The sequence below is a fragment of the Arachis stenosperma genome, chromosome 7 (genome assembly GCF_014773155.1).
Source record: "Arachis stenosperma cultivar V10309 chromosome 7, arast.V10309.gnm1.PFL2, whole genome shotgun sequence".
NCBI lineage: Eukaryota > Viridiplantae > Streptophyta > Magnoliopsida > Fabales > Fabaceae > Arachis > Arachis stenosperma.
In genome coordinates, this window is record NC_080383.1 from 90,590,158 (window position 1) to 90,610,754 (window position 20,597).

The 20,597-nt window shown below is 36.0% G+C and overlaps 3 protein-coding genes across 5 annotated transcripts; all 3 read left to right on the top strand.

Moving 5' to 3' along the window:
• The first annotated feature begins 299 nt into the window (after positions 1–299).
• On the top strand, positions 300–9,048 carry LOC130940977 (coatomer subunit beta'-2-like). 3 transcript variants are annotated; one of them, XR_009070468.1, is made up of 26 exons: positions 300–463; positions 726–746; positions 913–974; positions 1,260–1,314; positions 1,809–1,845; positions 1,953–2,278; positions 2,368–2,499; positions 2,599–2,747; positions 3,147–3,215; positions 3,386–3,536; positions 3,629–3,694; positions 4,132–4,320; positions 4,558–4,698; positions 4,824–4,898; positions 5,011–5,187; positions 5,302–5,393; positions 5,499–5,615; positions 6,091–6,205; positions 6,332–6,403; positions 6,519–6,715; positions 6,831–6,924; positions 7,083–7,189; positions 7,349–7,481; positions 7,637–7,851; positions 8,446–8,511; positions 8,699–9,048. XR_009070468.1 is itself a non-coding variant. In XM_057869297.1 (26 exons), exons 1-25 carry the CDS (start codon positions 461–463, stop codon positions 8,463–8,465), a joined length of 2,739 nt encoding a protein of 912 aa, XP_057725280.1. In that variant the 5' UTR covers positions 300–460; the 3' UTR covers positions 8,466–8,511; positions 8,699–9,048. The 3 variants fall into 3 exon arrangements, 1 of the variants encoding a protein (XP_057725280.1); XR_009070469.1 differs by having other exon boundaries at positions 7,637–7,825; XM_057869297.1 differs by having other exon boundaries at positions 7,637–7,775.
• Positions 9,049–10,161: 1,113 nt separating this feature from the next.
• LOC130940981 (nuclear pore complex protein NUP50A-like) lies at positions 10,162–12,928 on the top strand. The gene is made up of 2 exons (XM_057869303.1): positions 10,162–10,478; positions 11,248–12,928. The coding sequence occupies exon 2, from the start codon at positions 11,318–11,320 to the stop codon at positions 12,659–12,661; it is 1,344 nt and encodes a 447-aa protein (XP_057725286.1). The 5' UTR covers positions 10,162–10,478; positions 11,248–11,317; the 3' UTR covers positions 12,662–12,928.
• A 2,964-nt stretch (positions 12,929–15,892) lies between these two features.
• Positions 15,893–20,531, top strand: LOC130940979 (protein MLN51 homolog). The gene is made up of 12 exons (XM_057869301.1): positions 15,893–16,892; positions 16,987–17,089; positions 17,288–17,499; positions 17,595–18,439; positions 18,750–18,861; positions 19,027–19,149; positions 19,233–19,288; positions 19,385–19,430; positions 19,599–19,670; positions 19,765–19,839; positions 19,947–20,029; positions 20,139–20,531. Exons 1-9 carry the CDS (start codon positions 16,363–16,365, stop codon positions 19,624–19,626), a joined length of 2,055 nt encoding a protein of 684 aa, XP_057725284.1. The 5' UTR covers positions 15,893–16,362; the 3' UTR covers positions 19,627–19,670; positions 19,765–19,839; positions 19,947–20,029; positions 20,139–20,531.
• The last annotated feature ends 66 nt before the right edge of the window (positions 20,532–20,597 follow it).

Here is a 20,597-nt window from a genome sequence, read left to right on the forward strand (position 1 = left end):
AAAATATTAATATGAGGGCCCAATGATCCACGTGGCAATCACGTTACTGCCCCGGTGACCGGTGACCGGTGACGGTGCTACCCTTCATTAAACACGTTGTTAGTTTGTCAGAATTTGTTAACGCCCAAACAGAATCACTCGTTCGAATCTCAACCGTTCATTTAATTGATCTGCGGCGGACCCCATTTCCATATGGTGCGACAACGCACACGACAATGTACTCCCAGTGGCACTTTGGTAATCTGACATTAACTGCAAAGTTCCGCTTCCCTCTTTCTAATGACATTTACACAATTACACCGTGCTCCCTTTATAATACAAAAGCCTTTTGTCCCTTCTCTCTCTCTGTTTCCGTTTCTCTCTCACTCTGAGCTCGATCTCTTTGGGCTCGTTCGAATTTGGATTCTGATCTCCGACGAGTGATCTCGATCGACGCTAGTTCACTCTCCAATCTGCAAAAATGGTGAGCTTCCTCTTTGATCTGTTCTATCGCAAATGCCTCAACATTCCTAGCAACCTTAGATCTGGACCGAATTCTCTTTGATTTCGTGTTTTACTCAATGTTGCCGTTCGCTCTTACGAATTTCAAACGCTTTTCTGTCTCTAACTTAAAATGCGAGGCTCTGAATTTTGCTTACTTAATTCGTATGGTTTCATTTTCGATGGGATCTATCGTGGAATTGTGCATTGACTCGTTTTTGTTTATTTGTTGCTTGCATTTGCAGCCTCTCAGACTCGAAATCAAGGTAATGTTTCGTTGGTTATTCTGATTCAATGTTTATTTCGTGTTTGGCTCACGAGAAATTCTGATTAGCTCGTAAGTGAGATTAGATTTCTCGGAGTCCAAGCACAGTGTGGATATTTGCCTTTTCTAGCTACTCAATCTAACATGTTTTCCTAATCTTCAATCAGAGGAAGCTTGCGCAAAGATCAGAAAGAGTAAAATCTGTGGATCTACATCCGACAGAACCATGGTAATGCCTCATCCCTGTCTAAGTTGGTGTGGTTCTGAAATAGTGTATGATATGAAGTTCATTTTATAACGAGGAATATCTGGATGTTTTCTCCCACCTTTAGATAATGCTCAAGTCCACCTGGTATCTACAATAGTTTGAGTCACCAATAGTGATTTTCATGTTTGCTATATGAGGCTACTTTGGCATTATTTAATTACTGTGGCAATTAGTTTGATTGTAAACAGCTCATACTTCATAATTATATGTTTTGACAAATTGCATGATGTTGCCTTGTCAATGTAGGATTCTTGCAAGTTTATACTCTGGAACTGTCTGTATCTGGAACTTCCAATCTCAGGTATGCTATTTTTTATTGCCCAGAAACCAAAATGCCATAGAAAGGATAGTAACCTCTTTTATTCAACCATAACTTGATGGCCTGGAACCTGTATATTGAGAAGAGTAGTTTTAGTTTAAAAGTTGTGTTTATTTACTTTGTTAATTTTCTGGATTTCTCTATTTGTTTGCCAGTTATCTATTTGACACATGTTATATTTCTATTAAGAATCTCGCAGTTTTTTAGAATTTTACACAGCAATTTGTGTTTTTGCAGTTTATAATGTTTGTCAGTTCATTTATTCCTTCTTAAACATGTCTTTTAGTGGTTCATTTATAATTTTATATACTTTGGTGTGTTCTGTGGTATCCATTAATTTGCATTAATAGATTGTAGCTTTCAAATCATCAGTTTTATATTTAAATTCTTTACAACCCTTCTGCATTTGATGGGTCATTATAACTTCTGCAGAAATGCTTGTGTAATTAACACTCATTTCTTTTATGCTATTTCAGACTATGGCCAAATCTTTTGAGGTTACTGAGTTGCCAGGTTAGTGAACATTTTATATATGATGCATTTTCCTGGAAGCGTGCTTTTCTAAGTCAATTTACTACTTAGAAGCCACTTTGGAGCTCTTATACAATATGATTTTGCAGTTAGGTCAGCCAAGTTTATTGCACGCAAACAGTGGGTTGTTGCTGGAGCAGATGATATGTTTATTCGTGTATATAATTACAACACAATGGATAAAGTCAAAGTATTTGAGGCACATACAGATTACATTCGGTGTGTGGCTGTTCATCCTACACTTCCTTATGTGCTGTCATCATCTGATGATATGCTTATTAAGCTTTGGGATTGGGAAAAAGGCTGGGTTTGTACCCAGATATTTGAGGGACATTCTCATTATGTCATGCAAGTAACATTTAATCCTAAAGACACAAACACCTTTGCTAGTGCATCTCTTGATCGCACCATAAAGGTATACATGTTATCTTGTCTCCATCTATTTTATGCTCTTCTTCTTCTTCTTCCTCCTGCATTGATATTCCTGTTTTCTCATCTTACCAGATTTGGAATCTTGGCTCTCCTGATCCTAATTTTACATTGGATGCCCACCAGAAAGGTGTGAATTGCGTTGATTACTTTACAGGTGGTGACAAACCTTATCTGATCACTGGCTCTGATGATCACACTGCCAAGGTTATCTTTCAATTCTTGTTCTTGTTGCTCCCTTGATTTATTTGCCCATATGTGTAATATATATGAATAAGACTAACTTGGATACAACCTATGAAATAGGTATGGGATTATCAGACCAAAGGTTGTGTCCAGACCCTTGAAGGTCACACGCACAATGTCTCTGCTGTGTGCTTTCATCCGGAGCTTCCTATAATAATTACTGGTTCTGAGGATGGTACAGTACGAATATGGCACTCTACCACTTATAGGTAACCTGTGAGCTTTAACTTTATGCTCGTTTTATTTGGCATATTCCTCTGGCTTATTTTTCTCCATTGTCATAACTATCTTATGGGGACTGGAATAATTTGGCAGTGGTTGAGTATTGGTCTTGCATAATAGGGCCTTATAAACTATGCAATTATACTTGACTTCTTACTTCACATTCTTTTTCCACTTTGCATGATGTGATTTAAGTTGTAGATAGTGATTGAGACTGAGAGATTGTACATCGTTATTTCTGCTCTGCATCTCTTTCTCTAATTTATTATATGTTTCACATTTTAAGATTTTAATTAAGTTAATTAGAGGTATATTTGAAACTAAGGACATACACTAAGTCACTAATTCCTCAATTTTATGTTTTGGGCTTGTTAAATGTTTTGCAGGCTTGAGAACACATTGAACTATGGTCTTGAAAGGGTTTGGGCCATTGGATATATGAAAGGATCACGTCGGTGAGTGTTTTTTCTGTCTGCCTTCTTTGAAGGGTTTGGGCAATTAGTTTGAGTGTCATTTTTTACACATTTGAATATTGGCAAGTGGCTGTTGTCTGAATAATAAAGTATTGCTATATTATCTTTCACTTGCTTCTTGGCCTAAATTACCAAATTGTCTTCCTCTGCAGCGTTGTGATTGGCTATGATGAAGGGACTATTATGGTTAAACTTGGTCGAGAAGTACCTGTGGCTAGCATGGACAACAGTGGGAAAATTATTTGGGCTAAGCATAATGAAATTCAAACTGTCAATATAAAAAGTGTAGGAGCAGATGTGGAGGTATGGGATCAATTTCCACTCTTATTTCTGTAAAATGCAACAATCTGTAAGTATTTGATTTTATTGACACATGCAAATACTATGCTTCTTAGGTTGCTGATGGAGAAAGGTTACCCTTGGCTGTTAAGGAGTTGGGCACTTGTGATCTTTACCCACAAGTGAGTTAATATCCTTCTTCCTCACGTGATGTTCCATTTTATTGCTCTGCTTCCTCTGTTTTTGAAGGGTTTACGCTCTTTCCCGATTCCCATCATACAACCCTTTCTTTGTGGGATTTTGAAAATGAATGATTGGCATGTTTATCCTGATTTATTATGCCGTATTTTCCACATGTTTCCTGAAGCCTACCGGCAGTTTTGTTGTGCTTCTATGCAGAAAGCTTGATTTTATTATGTAATGTTATAAATTGAAATTGAGCTATTGAACAACTTAATCTATAAGGATATAATTGTATAACATAAATATGTTTAAGCTATTTCTGTGTTGCACAATTTATATTAAAAGAAGTGAGCTTTCTATTAATATTCCTTACTACTGTTTCAACTATTCTGATTCTGTTTTGAGTGATGGTTGATTGTTGATTAATTTTTCTCAGAACTTAAAGCACAACCCAAATGGGAGATTTGTTGTTGTATGTGGAGATGGTGAGTATATTATATACACTGCATTGGCATGGAGAAATAGGTCTTTTGGTTCAGCTCTCGAATTTGTTTGGTCTTCTGATGGAGAGTATGCTGTCAGAGAAAGCACATCAAAGATCAAAATTTTCAACAAAAATTTCCAGGTTTGCACTTTTTGTTTGTACACTTTATTTACCTTTTAATCGTAATTGTGATGGTAAATAACAAATGCTTGCTATTTCTAAAAGGATGAAGGCTAGGTTATTTTTTTCATTGTTATTTTTGCATGGGCTGCTTCCGCTGTTGTAAATACTTAAATCTTCTTATTTCTAGCTGTCTTCTGCATGAAATAAATTTGCCGTCTGGAAATTTTAGTTGGAGTCTAAATATGGGTATTTCAGGAGAAGAGGAGTGTCCGACCAACATTTTCAGCAGAACGTATTTTTGGAGGCACTTTATTAGCGATGTGCTCAAATGATTTCATCTGCTTTTATGATTGGGCAGAATGCAGGTTAATTTATCGGATTGATGTCAATGTGAAAGTGAGTGCTTTTTTAACTAGGTGATCTAGTTTTCTGCTTTTATTGTTATTGCTGCCCCTTTCCTTTTTACTTCTCTACATCTCCTTGTTCATCGTTTTTTTTTTTGCTATTTTGTGTTGTGTCAGAACCTCTACTGGGCCGATAGTGGTGATCTTGTCACAATTGCTAGTGATACATCATTCTATATCCTGAAGTACAATGTGAGGATTCTCTGAACTACACATTTTTCCCATTTAAACTTTGGCTGAAAGAATATTTGGAAGCATCATACAGGTGGCAGCACTGTAAACATTTTAACTTTCATGATTGCAGCGTGACATAGTTGCTTCACATTTAGTTAGTGGAAGACCAGTAGATGATGAAGGTGTTGAAGATGCCTTTGAGCTCCTTCATGAGATGAGTGAACGTGTCAGGACAGGCATTTGGGTTGGGGATTGCTTTATCTACAACAATTCCTCTTGGAGACTGAATTACTGTGTTGGTGGCGAGGTACTAATTCTTGTCCCTTCTAGGCTAAAAGAGAATAATTTTTTATCTATTATTTTTACAATTGAATGTCAAGGATTATATGAGATCTCTTGGTGAATGACATTGTGAATTCAGGTAACAACAATGTTTCATTTGGACCGCCCTATGTATTTATTGGGTTACCTTGCAAACCAAAGCCGGGTATATCTGATTGACAAAGAGTTTAAGTAAGTGGTGTTCATTTCATATCAAACGAAAGAAAAAAAAATGGAAATTTCAGATCATTTAAAATGCATTAACTTGACTTTTTATTATCTATCAATTATTGTCAGTGTTATGGGATACACACTGCTTTTAAGCTTGATTGAGTACAAGACATTAGTTATGCGCGGTGATATTGAAAGGGCCAATGAAGTCCTACCATCAATTCCTAAGGAGCATCTTAACAGGTAGTAGCTCCGTTGCATTCATTTATAAAACAATGGCAATTTTCCTTTCATTGTGGAGAGATGTGTTAAAGTGGTTTTGGACTTTTGGTTGCAGAATTATGCTTTAAATGCATATCTAGATAATTTTAATGCAATTATATGTTACATTCCCTGTGAGAGTCTCTCTGTTTGTTCCCAAAAAATGTTTGGTTTGATCCCTTTAGTAGGGGGTTCAACCCACTGGGGTGCCGAAACGAATAATCTTGTCCAAGTTGTTGCATTTAACTTGTAATCTCTAGAGGCTTCTTGTCCATCATTATATTTTCTTGTCATGTTTGTATGATATTAATCCATAGTTTGCCTTGCATCTTGATTTTTTTTTCTTCTTTTAGTAGGCCTTATATTGTTTATTTAAATTCCAAATTTCAGTTATAAATTTAGGTACTCAGTGCTGGTATGTATGTGCATCCTAATTGAAATACTTGATTTTTGGTAGTGTGGCTCGATTCTTGGAATCACGGGGGATGATAGAGGAGGCTCTTGAAGTAGCTACTGACCCTGATTACAGATTTGAACTAGCAATACAGCTTGAAAGATTAGAAGTTGCAAAGGTTTGCTCTTGTAGTACCTACAAAGAGTCAAAGAGATATTAGTTGGCTTGTAAAAGTTGTTAACTTGGTAATCAAATTTCTATATCTGTGGTTCACATGAATAATATTTGCCCTCTTTCGCTGCAGAGTATTGCAACTGAAGTGCAGAGTGAGTCTAAATGGAAGCAGTTGGGAGAATTAGCTATGTCTAATGGAAGGGTACTTTTCTATGTTATTTGAAACTTAAATTGTATTTCTCCAACACTTAAGCTGAATTTCATTCCTAACTATCCATGTCAAAATATTCTGAAGTGAGTGCCTTGTTGTCTTGCAGTTAGATATGGCTGAGGATTGTTTGAATCATGCGATGGATTTGAGTGGGTTGTTACTGCTGTATTCTTCTTTAGGAGATGCCGAAGGAATATCAAAACTTGCAACCCTTGCTAAAGAGCAAGGGAAGAACAATGTTGCTTTCCTTTGCTTGTTTATGTTGGGTAGAGTGGAAGACTGCCTTCAACTGTTGATAGAGAGGTAATCTTCATTAGTGTCTTCTTTTCCTCTATGACGTTACTACTAGAGAGGGGAGGGGAAGGGAGGGGTGTTAGGTCTACTGCAGTAATATATAGCTAAGTTATGCTATTTGCAGCAATCGGATTCCAGAGGCAGCTTTAATGGCTCGATCTTACCTCCCAAGCAAGGTCTCAGAGATAGTGGCAATTTGGAGAAAAGATCTTAATAAGGTAATTAATGACTCAGATATATAGTATTTACTCATGAATCATGATGGAAGTTTATGATCCATGGAAGGAACTTCTGGTCTTATTCAATTTCCTTGTGGATTGTGAGTTCTGGATTGAGCAATTGTATATTTCTCTCATGTATTTGATATTTTATGCAGGTTAATCCAAAAGCTGCTGAATCATTGGCTGATCCTGAGGAATATCCAAATTTATTTGAAGACTGGCAAGTTGCACTTGCTGTTGAATCTAAGGCTGCAGCAACAAGGTCAGTGTAGAGAATGTGTATATATATATATATATATATATTGATTGATTGATTGATTGATTGATTGATTTATTTATTTGCATGTCTCTGGAAGCTTTGTAGTTGGTCTGATTAGGCTGTGTACAAATACTTACTATTAATTTTTTATTTTTTTTAAAGGAATGTTTACCCTCCTGCGGAGCAGTACATCAGCCATGCAGATAAATCACATATAAGCCTTGTTGAAGCTTTTAGAAGCATGCAGATTGAAGAAGGCGAGGAGCCTCTTGAGAATGGGGACTCTAACCATGAGGTAAATTGATATATAGGGCTAACGCCACACAAAAGCTTAAAAAAGTTCCTCATATGTATGCCTTGTACTGCCAATTGAATACCTGAGTAGATTCCTAGTGGTGGTTTTAGATTTTTGCTTTATTTTTGTTCATTTTGTTTCGTTTGACTGAACAGAATGGAGAAGAGCAGTATACAGAGGCACAGGAGGAGCATAATGGAGAAGAAGGAAGCCAAGAAGAGGCAGTTGTAGTGGATGCCGATTCTACAGATGGTGCAGTACTCGTTAATGGTAACGAGGCTGAAGAAGAGTGGGGTACGAATAATGAAGGAGGCCCGTCAGCCTAAAAGCAATTGGTTGGGGTGGTGTGAAAATCGAAATTTTGTCTCTGGTGATTAATTGTTTCTGAAGTGCCATTTCTAACTCCCTCACCTAACTATTTTTACTATAACTACTACTTCCACTTGAGTCCTACCAATACTAGCTGCTTATGGTTATTAGTGTATCATATTTCACCATAATTAGGGTGTCCGTTGTCAATAAGTGAATAATTGATCAAAATATCTAACTCTGAGCTATGTTGTCATGATTTTGTATGTAGTTTGGCTTGGAAGTTTATGACATTTTATTGCTCATTGCATGTCTTTCCCTCTCTTAAGTTGCCCCAGGAAATCTTGCTGATGCATAAAATGATTGAGGTTAACATCATCACTAATGAATTTTGGGGCATATCATATTCATAATGATGTAAAAGTTCTACCAGTCTTGGTCTTACTGGTTCCTAGTAGTGTGCCCTTCGAATACAAAGTGGATATTTTAGTTGAATCATTGACAAACTTAAAAATATTTTTTCTTATTATGTCTATTTTGTTGTGAACTTTAATTTTGTTATGATATTGTGTTTTTACCATAACTTTTGACCCAATTGTGAATGTCACCTCAAGAAAGCTTTAGTCCTCACATAAAGATTCATCTTTGTTGACAGTGCTTGCGCCACGTCACTAGGTCCCATCAAGACAGTCGGTTCCAGCTTCTGGGCTGTTTGTCTGAGGTTAGAATAAAATTTCGATATTGTACTGCATTCAACATCATATCTAGCAATTTTAAATTACTTTTTCCGCATTTGCAGCTACACCATTTTGTTTGATAAACTACTTCTTTCCTACTTCGGTTCCAGCAACATTTTTTCTTTCCCTATTGTGGCGGCCTTGGTTTCATTTTAATTCATTTAAATGCAGGTCTCCTCACGGGACCATAATGAGAGTATGCGGACTGGTTGTTTCTGTTTCCTGGTGTTGTGGTTTTCTAGTGGCCTGAATTTTGTCATTTTGCTCGCGGTATAACAATATTCTTTAGGTTCAGATAGTTACAACTTAATAGGATTTATATCACATTCTTTTGAGGTTTCTACCTCAATATAATTCGTGCCAGTGTGAATGTAGAAAAGCTGAATGATGGTTGCCTGTTTAAATTTTAGCTAGTTGTTCTCTTGAGCATTTTCTTCTAAATTTTACATATCCATGGACTGTAAAACGTGGATCACTGGATGGTTAATAGTTAATACAGAACAATAATGATTCTTTCCCGATGTAGCATCTATTGACACCACCATGCCTTCCCAAGCTCCTGTAATGTTTGAAATCGATACATATAGGAAGAGTTATCTTTCTAATTTTCCGATTAAACTGGAAATGTTTCCCATATATTCCATGTGCATTCGTAGAATGGAGAACTATACATGGAGCTTGGTTGTCTTTAATCTAAAAGAACGTACTTGACATGGCAGGCAGTTCATATGCTGAATGATTGAACTAGGGTTGGATAGATGTGGCATCAGTTGGCTCATTCTATGAAAAATGCTACCAAAATTATTAATATTAACCATGATAAAATTATGATTGTAGAAGTGGCTCACTATAATATTTATAACTAAAATACAAAGCTCAAAAATAGCAATTTAATAATAGAAATACATATGGAAGTTAAATAGAAAATTAGTAGATGATCAAAATTTTAACTTCGAAAATAAAGTGCTAAAGTTTTACTGTATTATTAATAGAAGCCAATTAGCATTTTTAAGGCGTTTTTCAAAATTACAAAAGGACACTGGAGATTTTTTTTTTTTTTGAAGAAAAGTGCTTATTCTGTAAATTTCTTTTCAAATATCATAGTTCCATATTTATGTCATTTAAGTTCCACGTGCATAAAAGAGCCATTAAATGTTTGCTAATATGATAGTAACCAAATAAAATAGTTGAAGTGTTAAATGTTGTTAATATATAATTAAGTGACAAATAAATTATTTTGAACTATCAATGGATCAATGCATTATAAAAATTAAACTCGTGAGAAAATTGCTATACTTTTTTCATGTTGAGATGTGATAAAGATAGAAATTTTCATCTAATTCTAAGAAAATACATTACTCTCTTCTAAAATTTAAATTGTTACGTCTAATATCTTTGTATTTATTTATAAAGTGTGACTAAGGATCATCATAATATACAATTAACCTCTTGTAAAAGGGAGGTTTATGAAGAAAAAAATAGATATATTATCTGATGAAAAAAATCCCCATCACACTATCACTAGCAAGTTAGGATGTATAGTTATATTATATACTCACAAGTCACAATTATACTACATGAATTGAGTGGACATTTGGATTTAAGAAGTAAAAATAGACACCGGATCCAGTGCAAAGTGTTTATGTGTGTGTGTCTGGTCTGGACTAGGCTTCTTTCTTAACCCTTAATTTTTTCTTCAAAGGAGGAATAAAAAAAAAGGATGGTGGTGCCAGCTGTGTGAGTGATTGATTATATTGGGTGCTGCGGCTATATCATGTTCTTCCCTCTCTCTTTCACTTTTCCATCTTCTTAGGGTTTCCAAATACCGTTTCTCTCTGCAATCAATCATCGCTTCCTCTCACTCTTCACAACCATATAACAGATTTTCACTCAATTCCCTGAAATCCAAAGCTACCGACACAATCGCCCACCATCGTTTCTTGTTTTCCCTGTAAGTAGCATATACTATCCTCTCCTTCTTACTCTTATTTGATACTATCACTGCTACATGCCCGAGATTTTTTTTAATATATGTTCTTGCTATTTCTGATATTAGCATAATCGTAGTATTGCTTTCGACATCTTTTGCTTGTTTTGAGATTCAAATTATTTTGTTACTTTTTTTTTTTGGAACTGGAGGTTGTTAATCTTCTTATCGCTGATTTTGTCTCGGCGTATTTATATGAGTATAGGGCGTTGATGGGATTATTTTAGGGTTCTACATGTCGAAGTCTGAAAATATGGTATTTGAGAATTCGGTGTTTTAGTTATTTATTCGGAATTTGTCGCTACCTAATAGTAACAATATATATATATATATATATGGAATAATTGTCCGATATTTTGAATAAGTGTTTTCACTAAATAGAATAGTTTCTGGTTTATGTTTTAATGTGATTGCCTTGAGCTCTGTTGTTTTACTTTTCTTTTTGAAATTGCTCTGCTTTGTGAATACTGAATGGGACCGAATCATGGGTACAAATGAATTATGTAAGGACAGGTACATAGCTGGGTTTATGCTTTTTGTGTTAATTTCTGGTGTTATTAGGTGGTCTTTTCTTAGCATATGGAAGTTGTTTGCGAGATAGCATTAAGTTTGCTATGAGGATTCTGTGTGATGCATATTATGCCATTATTCATGTAATTTGGTTATGTTGAATACTACACTCCATTTGTATTTTGAGAAGGAAGGAGTGAGAAATTCACCTTTGTTATTGCAGCCATTTTTGTACCACGAGTTTGTAAAATAAAAGTTCTTAAGTTATAGTTCACTACTGATACCTTGCTTCAATGGGGGATGCTGAGAATGCCCTTCCACCTTCAAAGAAAAGGACCGCCGGAGTGCAGCTCACTAAAGATACTCCTGTTGATGATGGGGAAGATGTCCCTGAACATGAGACTGGCACTTTCAAGAGAGCTAGTGATGAGGTTCTGGCAACCCGAAGGATAGTCAAAGTTCGTCGCCAACAGAACAATTCTGCTCCTTCTTCAAACCCATTTGCAGGGATACGCTTGACAACTCCCACTGACTCCGGTGCTAATCCTGTTGAACCAACTGCTGAAAAACAATCAGCTGGTGAGAACAGTGGTGCAGATGATTCAAATGGCAATGATGCTACGTCAAAGGAATCTGAGAAAGCTAAGGATGAAGAAACTAAGCAATTGGAGAGTAAAACTGATACAGTAGAGGACAAATCTGCTGCAAAGAACGATGCTGCAGAAGAAAGCAATGCAGATCAGGAGCATGCTGCAGAAAAGGAGAGTACTGTTGATAAATCTGAGGCAGATAAGGAACATAGTGAAGATGTCGACAAAAATGAAGTTGCGGAGAAGAAGGATGCTGCAAGTAAGGAGATTGCTGCTGAAAGTAATACTGGAAACGAGGATAAGAAAGATAGCACTGACAATGGCGATGAGAAAGTTGAGAGTGCAGAACCAAGTGCTGAAGGTGGCCATCTGAAGTCATTTCAACAGCTCTCAAGTAGCCGAAATGCATTCACAGGTCTTGCTGGAACTGGTTTCTCTTCTACTTCGTTTTCATTTGGGTCTGCTTCAAGTGAAGGGTCAGGTTCTATCTTTGGTACAAAAAATGACAAGCCTTTTGGTCTGGGTTTATCCACCAATGGAAGTTCTGTTTTTGGGGTATCCGCATCCTCTGCTATTTCCAAGAGCGAGGGAAGTGGTTTTGCAGCATTGCAGGAGGTTGTGGTTGAAACCGGTGAAGAGAATGAGAAAGTGGTTTTTAATGCAGATTCAGTGTTGTTTGAATTTGTTGATGGAAGTTGGAAGGAAAGAGGAAAGGGAGAACTGAAAGTTAATGTTACAACTGGCGAAGAAAAAGCAAGACTTCTTATGAGGTCTAGGGGAAATTATAGACTGATTTTGAATGCTCGTCTTTACCCAGATATGAAGCTCACAAATATGGAGAAGAAGGGTGTTACATTTGCATGCATCAACAGTGCCACAGAAGGGAAAGTTGGTCTTTCAACATTTGCCTTGAAGTTCAAGGACCCATCCATTGTGGAGGAGTTTAAAGCTGCTATCACGGCACATAAGGATAAGGGTGGTGGTGCTGCAACATCAACAACAGCTCTCAAGACCCCAGAAAATTCTCCAAAGGCATCTGATGATTGAGAAAATTATTGGTCCAGAAAGTGTCTCACACTTTTGTGCTAGATGGATGCTGCTTTACTATGACAAGAAAAATTTTCCATTCATAGTTCATTTTGCCGTTGTGTGGCAGAGTCTACTATCATATATTTCTAAGTAGTTGTATGTTAGTTTAAGTCAAGTCTCCAAGCGATAATGGAACTTAATTTTGGATAAATCTCGGATTTTTTTAGACTGTATTACCCAAATTCTCCAACACTAAAACGATCAATATTGTTGCTATTTCCTGAACCTGGCGGACCTCTTTATCTATTTTGCCCCTATACCTTAGGCGATTCAACTTTCAAGGGACAAGGTAGAGCATTTTGCATGAATGCTTAGTAATTAACATCAATGATTATATTTCATTTCTTGATGATAATTATTAGTATTAAATAAATTAATTATTAAATAAGTCACTCATATAAGATATTTGTAAAAATATAAAATATATATTAATAAAATCTAATAATAGAATCTAATTATATTAGAATAATTTAGTTGTAAAAATTAATTATTGCTTTCTGTCGAACTTTCTACCAAGATTCTTTCTTTAGATTCATTACTAATTAAAATTTACTTTCTCCTATAATCTGTTAATTAGTTGTCTTAGTGCAAAGGTGAAAAAGATTTATTATAGATATCCGATCGAAGTAGATGGCAATTTGTTTTATAAAAGGTATGTTACTATTATACTTATGAGATAACGGTTATGAGAAATATGTTTACTATGTTGAATTAAGTATCGTTTATGTGACGACGAAGACATACGGCTCATACGGTTCGTAGCACAACTAATAGACAAATATTCATCTGTTAAAATTATTCGTATATCTCGTTGAAGTGGTGGCCGAGGATCATCTGATAATAGTCTGTTGAGTACTTGAGTAGAACTGTAAGATGAATTATCAGAAAGACTGTGATAGACCTAAATATGTCACCCAAAGAGGAGTCAAGAGGAGTCTAATGTTAAAGTTTGTAATATTTACCTGAGCTTATTGCCGCCAACAAACTCTTCAAGGCAGTTGCTATTGCGTAGGCTATTGCGATTGCCACTAGGCTGCTACTAGCGCTTACAATCTCAAGGAAAAATAAGCAGCAGCAGTCATCGTCGGAGCTTAATTGAAATTAACGTTAAATTATGGGTAATTAATTAATTTTGATTTCTTTCTAATTTACAAACTTAATTGAAATTAACGTTAAATTATGAATAATTAATTAATTTTGATTTCTTTTTAATTTACAATACATATTTCATTGTCTCCTTAAGAATCTATAGATAAATTGATGCATGTCTGATCTTAAAATTCTTAATATCAAGTAATTAATAGAGCATGCATGAGTAGTGAATCCAGAATCCAGGCCTGAAACTGTTAATGATGAAACTAATAGTAATGGTATATAGTTAGTTAATTAGTTGGAAATTAACTTGTACGTGATTATATATGTAGTCATCAAACATATATACTATTTAATTTTAGAAAAAATATAGGTAAATAATGAAAATATTACACAATATGAACGATGGATATATCGAATGTTTAATTTATTCGATGTACAGATGGACGGGATGATTATCCTAATATTAAGATTTAGATAAGTAATTTGGGGTGTAGTGTGTTTTTATTTTATTGGGCCAATTTTAAAGTCCATTATTCATATTGTTCACACAAATTATTGTCTATTTAACCAAGTCTTTAATTTTATTATTGAACTTATGTCTAATTGTATTTTTTTTTTCATTTTGACTTAAAATAAAAAATATTTTAGTACGTCAGGTATTAAAATTAAACTTTATTAATTAATTTATATATAGCCAAATTCAATGCTGAATATCGTCACATTCTATAAATTAAAAAGTTTGATTGGAGAGGATCGACGTATACCAATATACCATAATATATACAGTAAGAAACTAAGTACTAACATTACTGGTAAAGCAAGATCTTTTATTTTTATTTTTTTAAAAGCTAGATTTAGCTTGGATTAACTCAAATAGGGAGAATGCATGATAGATTCTCGTGAAAATTACAGATACGATATGATTCATAATATAAATATATAATCATGTTAAATATATATTAAAATTAATTATTAGTATATAATATATTAAAAAAATTTAATTATATACGTATCTATATATAAATATATTAATAATTAATTTTATATACATTTAATATTTTTTGTTTAGCATAATATATACACAAGATAAAGACATATAAAATAATTAAGTTGGGTTATGAACATGAAAGTGGTTTCTATAAAGTGTATCGTTTAAAAAGTAATAAGATTTGTATCAATAATTTATCTTATTAGACATATAATTATTAATTTTCTCATCAACGATTCAAATGTCCCGCCATATGGTTGGATCAATATATCTGTTGATTAATGCTGAAATTTAATTGAGTTTGACATTGAATCTCACCAAGGTCAAATATATGTTCGTTCAATATAAATATTTATAATTCACAGTGAGTTCGCATCCATTCATGTCACTTGTCTAAAATGTATGTTGAAGGCTAAATCAATTTTTTATGTTTTGTTTCAATGCCTCCTATCTTTAATAATATGGAGACTAAATTTAATAATTCTTGACCTATAGATGAGAGAAGAAGAAATATTTTTCAATTAGTGACAACGAATCTTATCCTAGGCAGCGGCTCAATTAGACGGTAGACAAAAGACCCTCCTTATAGCGGCGTTGTGTTAAAACAATTGGAAAACGAGAAATTGGTATATTTTTTAGAAGGTAATAAGTCCGACATAGTAAAAAATGCCAGTAATTTAGTGTGTGAACTCGTGAGCCATTTCTGATAGATGCTGCTAATTTTCTTTACTCTTACTTTACTCTTCTTTAAGCTCTTAGTCTTTCGGTCACAGTTAGTAATAAATGAGAATACCCAATTCTTTTGTAATTCTTTATGGAAACATTTTTATTTTATATTAATAAAATAATATTTATTTTTGAAAAAAAAACTATAATTAAATTTGGTATTGTGTTAAAAACTGATCAAATAGATTAAAATTAGATCATATCTTATCTTATATCATGAAAAGATAAGTAATTTATATATTTTTCTTGTTGTAAATTATAATTAAAAAGAGATGCAAACCTGTATAAAAAGAGGCTTGGGATGCACGTAGTTAGATATCTAGTCTCTAGTCTCTAGTCTCTAGTCTCTACTCCTTGTGTTGTGGCCTGATCACTTCACGTGTAAGATCCCCAACCGCCATTGAATTCCCATAAATACCCTTCACAATAAGATAATTCCTCCAATAAACCACAACCCTGTATTCTTTTTTTTAGACCCTTCTTTCTCTTTCTTTTTGTTTTGTTTTGTTTCTTCGTCCTTCAGTTTCAATTGCGGAGACGACACACTAAAATCTCCCAAAAAAAATATCTAGGGTTTCGCCCCCTCTACAACCCGACTTCAATTCAATCTATAATCTTCTTCACCTTCCCTTCATCAATTCCCCGTTTTCCCTCTTTACGCAAATCGTCTACTTTGTTTATCGTTTTCGGTTTCGGTTTCCAATTGGCTGCGATTTTGCCTCATTCGTTTTTGGCCTTTGCAGCGGAAAGCTTTTTGGTTTTCTTTTTCATTGAGTTCCACTGTGACGCGCGTTTTGGTTGGTTGCGCTTGATCGAAGTTTGAATTTGGGGTGTTTAGGTTTTGGCATTGATGGGCAGCGGTGGCGAAGAAGATGTTGAGTACGAGAGTGATCCCGAGGAGTCTAAACGAGCCCTCGGAATGCGGAGGAGGGTTGAGGCCAGTGACGATGAAGGTGACGCTGAAGCAGAAGCCGAACTCGAAGCTGAAGCCAAGGGTGCAGATCGCCGCGTGATTTGTTCCGATGTTTCCGACGGCGAGGGAGGAGTGGCCGATTACGATGAGGAGGAGGAAGAAGAGGAATTGGACGAGGAAGAAGCTGAAGAAGAATTGGATGATGAGGAGGAAGAAGACGAGGTGTACGAGGAGGAGAGGGGCATTGATGAAGGTGGGGGTGTGAATGGCTCAGTGGCTATGCCAAAGGGTTCTGATGGTGCTGATGAGAAACCCCATTTGGAAGAAAAGGATGAAGAAGAAGGAGGAGAATCAGGGAACAAGGATGACGAGGAGAAGAAGGAGAATGAGCCATTTGCGGTGCCCACAGCTGGAGTGTTTTACATGCACGATGACCGTTTCAGGGATAATGCTGGTGCTCGCCACAGGTATATTCACCCAAAAACTCTTTTTGAGTTTTAGCATCAACTGTGTAGTGCTTTAGAACTCAGTTAAATAATAATGCATTTTGTTCCCTTTCAGGAGAATGCGCGGTGGAAGGAGGCTGTGGGAGTCCAAAGATGATAGGAAATGGGGACACGATAAGTATGAGGAGATTACTTCTCAGGAAAGGCACTACAAGGAGGTGATCATATTCCTGACATTTATATCTGAAATTACAAGCTTCTGACATTTAGAACTTATCATTTAGTCCATGATTTTGTAGTCCGTTAATCAAACTAGCTGGTCCATATGTTACTATCATCGTCTACAAATCTAATACTAGTATTTTTACCTTTTTCTTTAGTGACACTTTTTTTAATGCATTCTGTATACAATCCAGGGAAGGAAGCTTTCTAGGGGTAACTATAGAGGAGGGCGGGGTAAAAGTCGTGGTGTTGGTCGTGGAGGATATGCTCGAGGAAATAGGAAAGGGTATGAAAACAGTGGTAATCAAACTCAGGTTCCGAAAGCGGTTGTGCGAGGGAGAGGGCCACGGCGGTATGAGCCTGCCATGAAAAATGGTGATCAAACATCCCAGATGCAAAATAGACAGTAAGTATCACGTTAGCATTTTATAAGAATGGTTGGAGTCATGGTATGTTTAAATGTCAAGACTTTCTAATTATTGTTTTGTTTATTTTGCTAAGATCTTCTTCAAAGCCTTTTGAGAAAACTTCACATACTAGTTCAGGGAGAACCGCTGGATCTACCTCCAATTATGAATCAGATCCTGTGCCTGCTGCTAAGAAACAAGTGTCTTCGAATTTGAATTATGCATCTCCCCCGTTTTACCCTTCAGGCTCATCCAACAAAGAGATGAATCTGGCATCAAAAAGGGATGTCCAAACTGGCAGCACAAGCAGGAGTGGTCGTCCTGGAGTTGTGGAAGAGGGAGTTTCAGTTCAACAAAACAATGCTTTGCTTCGTGGAAAGAATGTTGTTGATACTACTATAGGTATGGATAAGCTGTATATTGAAGAGTCCATCAATCCGTCTGTTGGCAAGTCCTTGAACAGTATGCATGCTGTACCTCCTGGATCTTCTGGGGTTAATGCTTCTCAATCTTCTCATCCAAGGGCTCCATTGAGGGGTGGGGCAATTCCAGTACAGATGAATTTTCAGCCTTCTATTGCACATAATCAAGTGAACAAATTTGCTCCAACACAACACCAGTCAACTGTCCAGAGGAATCATGCGCCAGCACGAATTCCAACCACTTTGCAAGCCTCTGCTCCACAGATTGGTCAACGTCCTGGTACTGGTTCTCAAGCTTCATCTCCGCCAAAAACATCTGTGGCAATCAGTTCGTTGGATTCTGTAGAAATTGACGCTACTTCAGAATCAGGTAAATCCAAAGGTGCATTGGTTGGGAAGGGAAGGGGGGGTTCTCAGGGAAGTGGAAGGGGCTCTTTCGTTTATGGTGGAGCTATGGGGACTGCTGGAAATATGGGGGGTAATCATGGAGATCCAAACTTCCCAGCCTTCTTGCCAGGTTTGTTAATTTAGTTGCTATTTCATACTGCATTTTCATTTAGAACGTTTGATACAGCCTTCTTTTCGCAGTTTCTCATTTTGGTGTTGTAGTGGAACTTTCTTATGTATTAAAAAGTTATATAACGTCACTAATCCATCAGATGACAAATTGTTATATACCATGTCCTAGCTGTGTACTTTTGTATTTGTTGGACACCCCTTGGTTTTGTTATATGTTTTCCCTTTGGATTCCTTTTACACTGTCTTTTTCTTCCAACTACCTACCATTATTTGTTTACTAACTTCAATTGTGCTATGGTTGGACACAGTTATGCAGTTTGGAGGCCAGCATCCTGGGGGTATTGGAGTCCCTGCTGTTGGCATGGCATTCCCGGGATATGTTGCTCAGCCTAATGGTTTGGGAAACTCTGAAATGACATGGTACTGATACCAATTTTGGCATTTTATTAGTTTTTAAATGTTTGGAGGACTAGTATATTTGCTAATTTACTGTTTTGGTTTTCATTTCTCACTTTATATTTCCTTCAGTTTACTCTTTCCATTTTTAGTGGAACAGTTGTTTACTACTTCCTTCTTTGGTTTCAGGCTACCTGTTTTGGCCGGTGCTGCAGGAGCTTTAGGGGCTACATACTGTCCACCCTACCTCACAGTTGATGGTGCATATCATGGTCGACAGTCAGGGCAGGCATCTGCAACAGCTACTTCAAGGTTGGAATTATTATTTGCTTTCATATTGCGGAATCATTTACCTGGTTATTATCATTTGTGTTTTAATTATTGTATATTTGCAGCAAGGAAACTGATGCTAATAAAGCTTCTAATGAGTGGAAGCCACCACAGAGAGCTGGTAAGATGACATCGTTTCTCTCCCACTTTGTTTACCTGTTGCTTTGGTTGCTACTTGCTAGTGTTAATTTATTACTTGTAACTTCTCTGTCTGCAGAGCCTGTAAACGATGAGTTTGGACAGCGGCAGAATAAACCCCGCAGGCAAGTCTTTAATCTCATTCTTCTGCTTCTATTAATGCATGAATTTTCTTTGGATGTTAGGGGTGGTTTTGGGGTAGGGTTACAATGCTCCTGTTCATACTATTGGGATGATTTTTCATCTCAATCTTGAGGGGAAAAGCTAATCTATGTTGGCTTTGCTCTATGCAGATACTCAGAGATGAATTTTGGACAGTGAAGTATTTTACATACGATGCAACTTGTTTGAATAAGACTATAAAGGTGAGCTACTTCCCTGTAAACTTTTTTTTTTAAAGTTTGTGCTTTCTTGTATGATTGCAATTTTCTTAATCTTGGTAATTTTGTGTAACAACAGGCCTCCATCAGGCCCTTTGTTCTCCAGCGTTTGCTCTGGATTACTTTGGGCTGCAATAGTTTCAAGATTTTTTAGGTAATTGCAAAACGAATATCTCCAGTTAGAATTTGAATTGCTTTACCATTGACTTGGGCTTTAATTTGCTCATGCACCTTTGTTTTTTGCTTGCATTCTGCGCCCAGTTCTATAACGCCTGTTGATGCTGTTTCCCATTTAAAGAAGTTGTTGCAGCTAGACAGGTGGTAGTTGCTTGTGTAATTGTGCGGTAAGAATCACAAACATAGTTGAACTTACACGCTATCATTATAATTCTTGCATTGAGTGCATGCATTCATGGGGAAAAATATCAATGACAAATGTTGCTTTGTTTACAGGTTTTTCTTGCGGTTTGCTTGCATTTTTAGTGAAGCATAACAAGATAACATATGCTGTGGCCTCTCTACAACTACTACTACTACAACCATGCATATGTCCAAAGAAAACGATATTTTATTTGCAGCAACTGATTGCTTGTGGGAGTTATAAGATTTCTCATGTTAATGGGCTTCTTTTTATATTTATCTGCTATCTCGAATTGTGGGTTAAATTATTTAGGTCCATGGAGACATTTTTATAATATTTTTTATTTTTTCCTTCTCTTTTATATCTAAGTATCCGTTTTTGATTGTATGGTTTTGCTATTGAGACCTGAGAAACTATCAAACCAATTTCCGAGTTATGCTGTATTAGCTATCAAATATGAGTTTGTTTTTTTTTTTTTTGGTTAATTGTTAAATTATACCCTTCTGAGAATTGGCTTTACTTGAGTACTTGCGGTGTCGGTGAGCGAACAT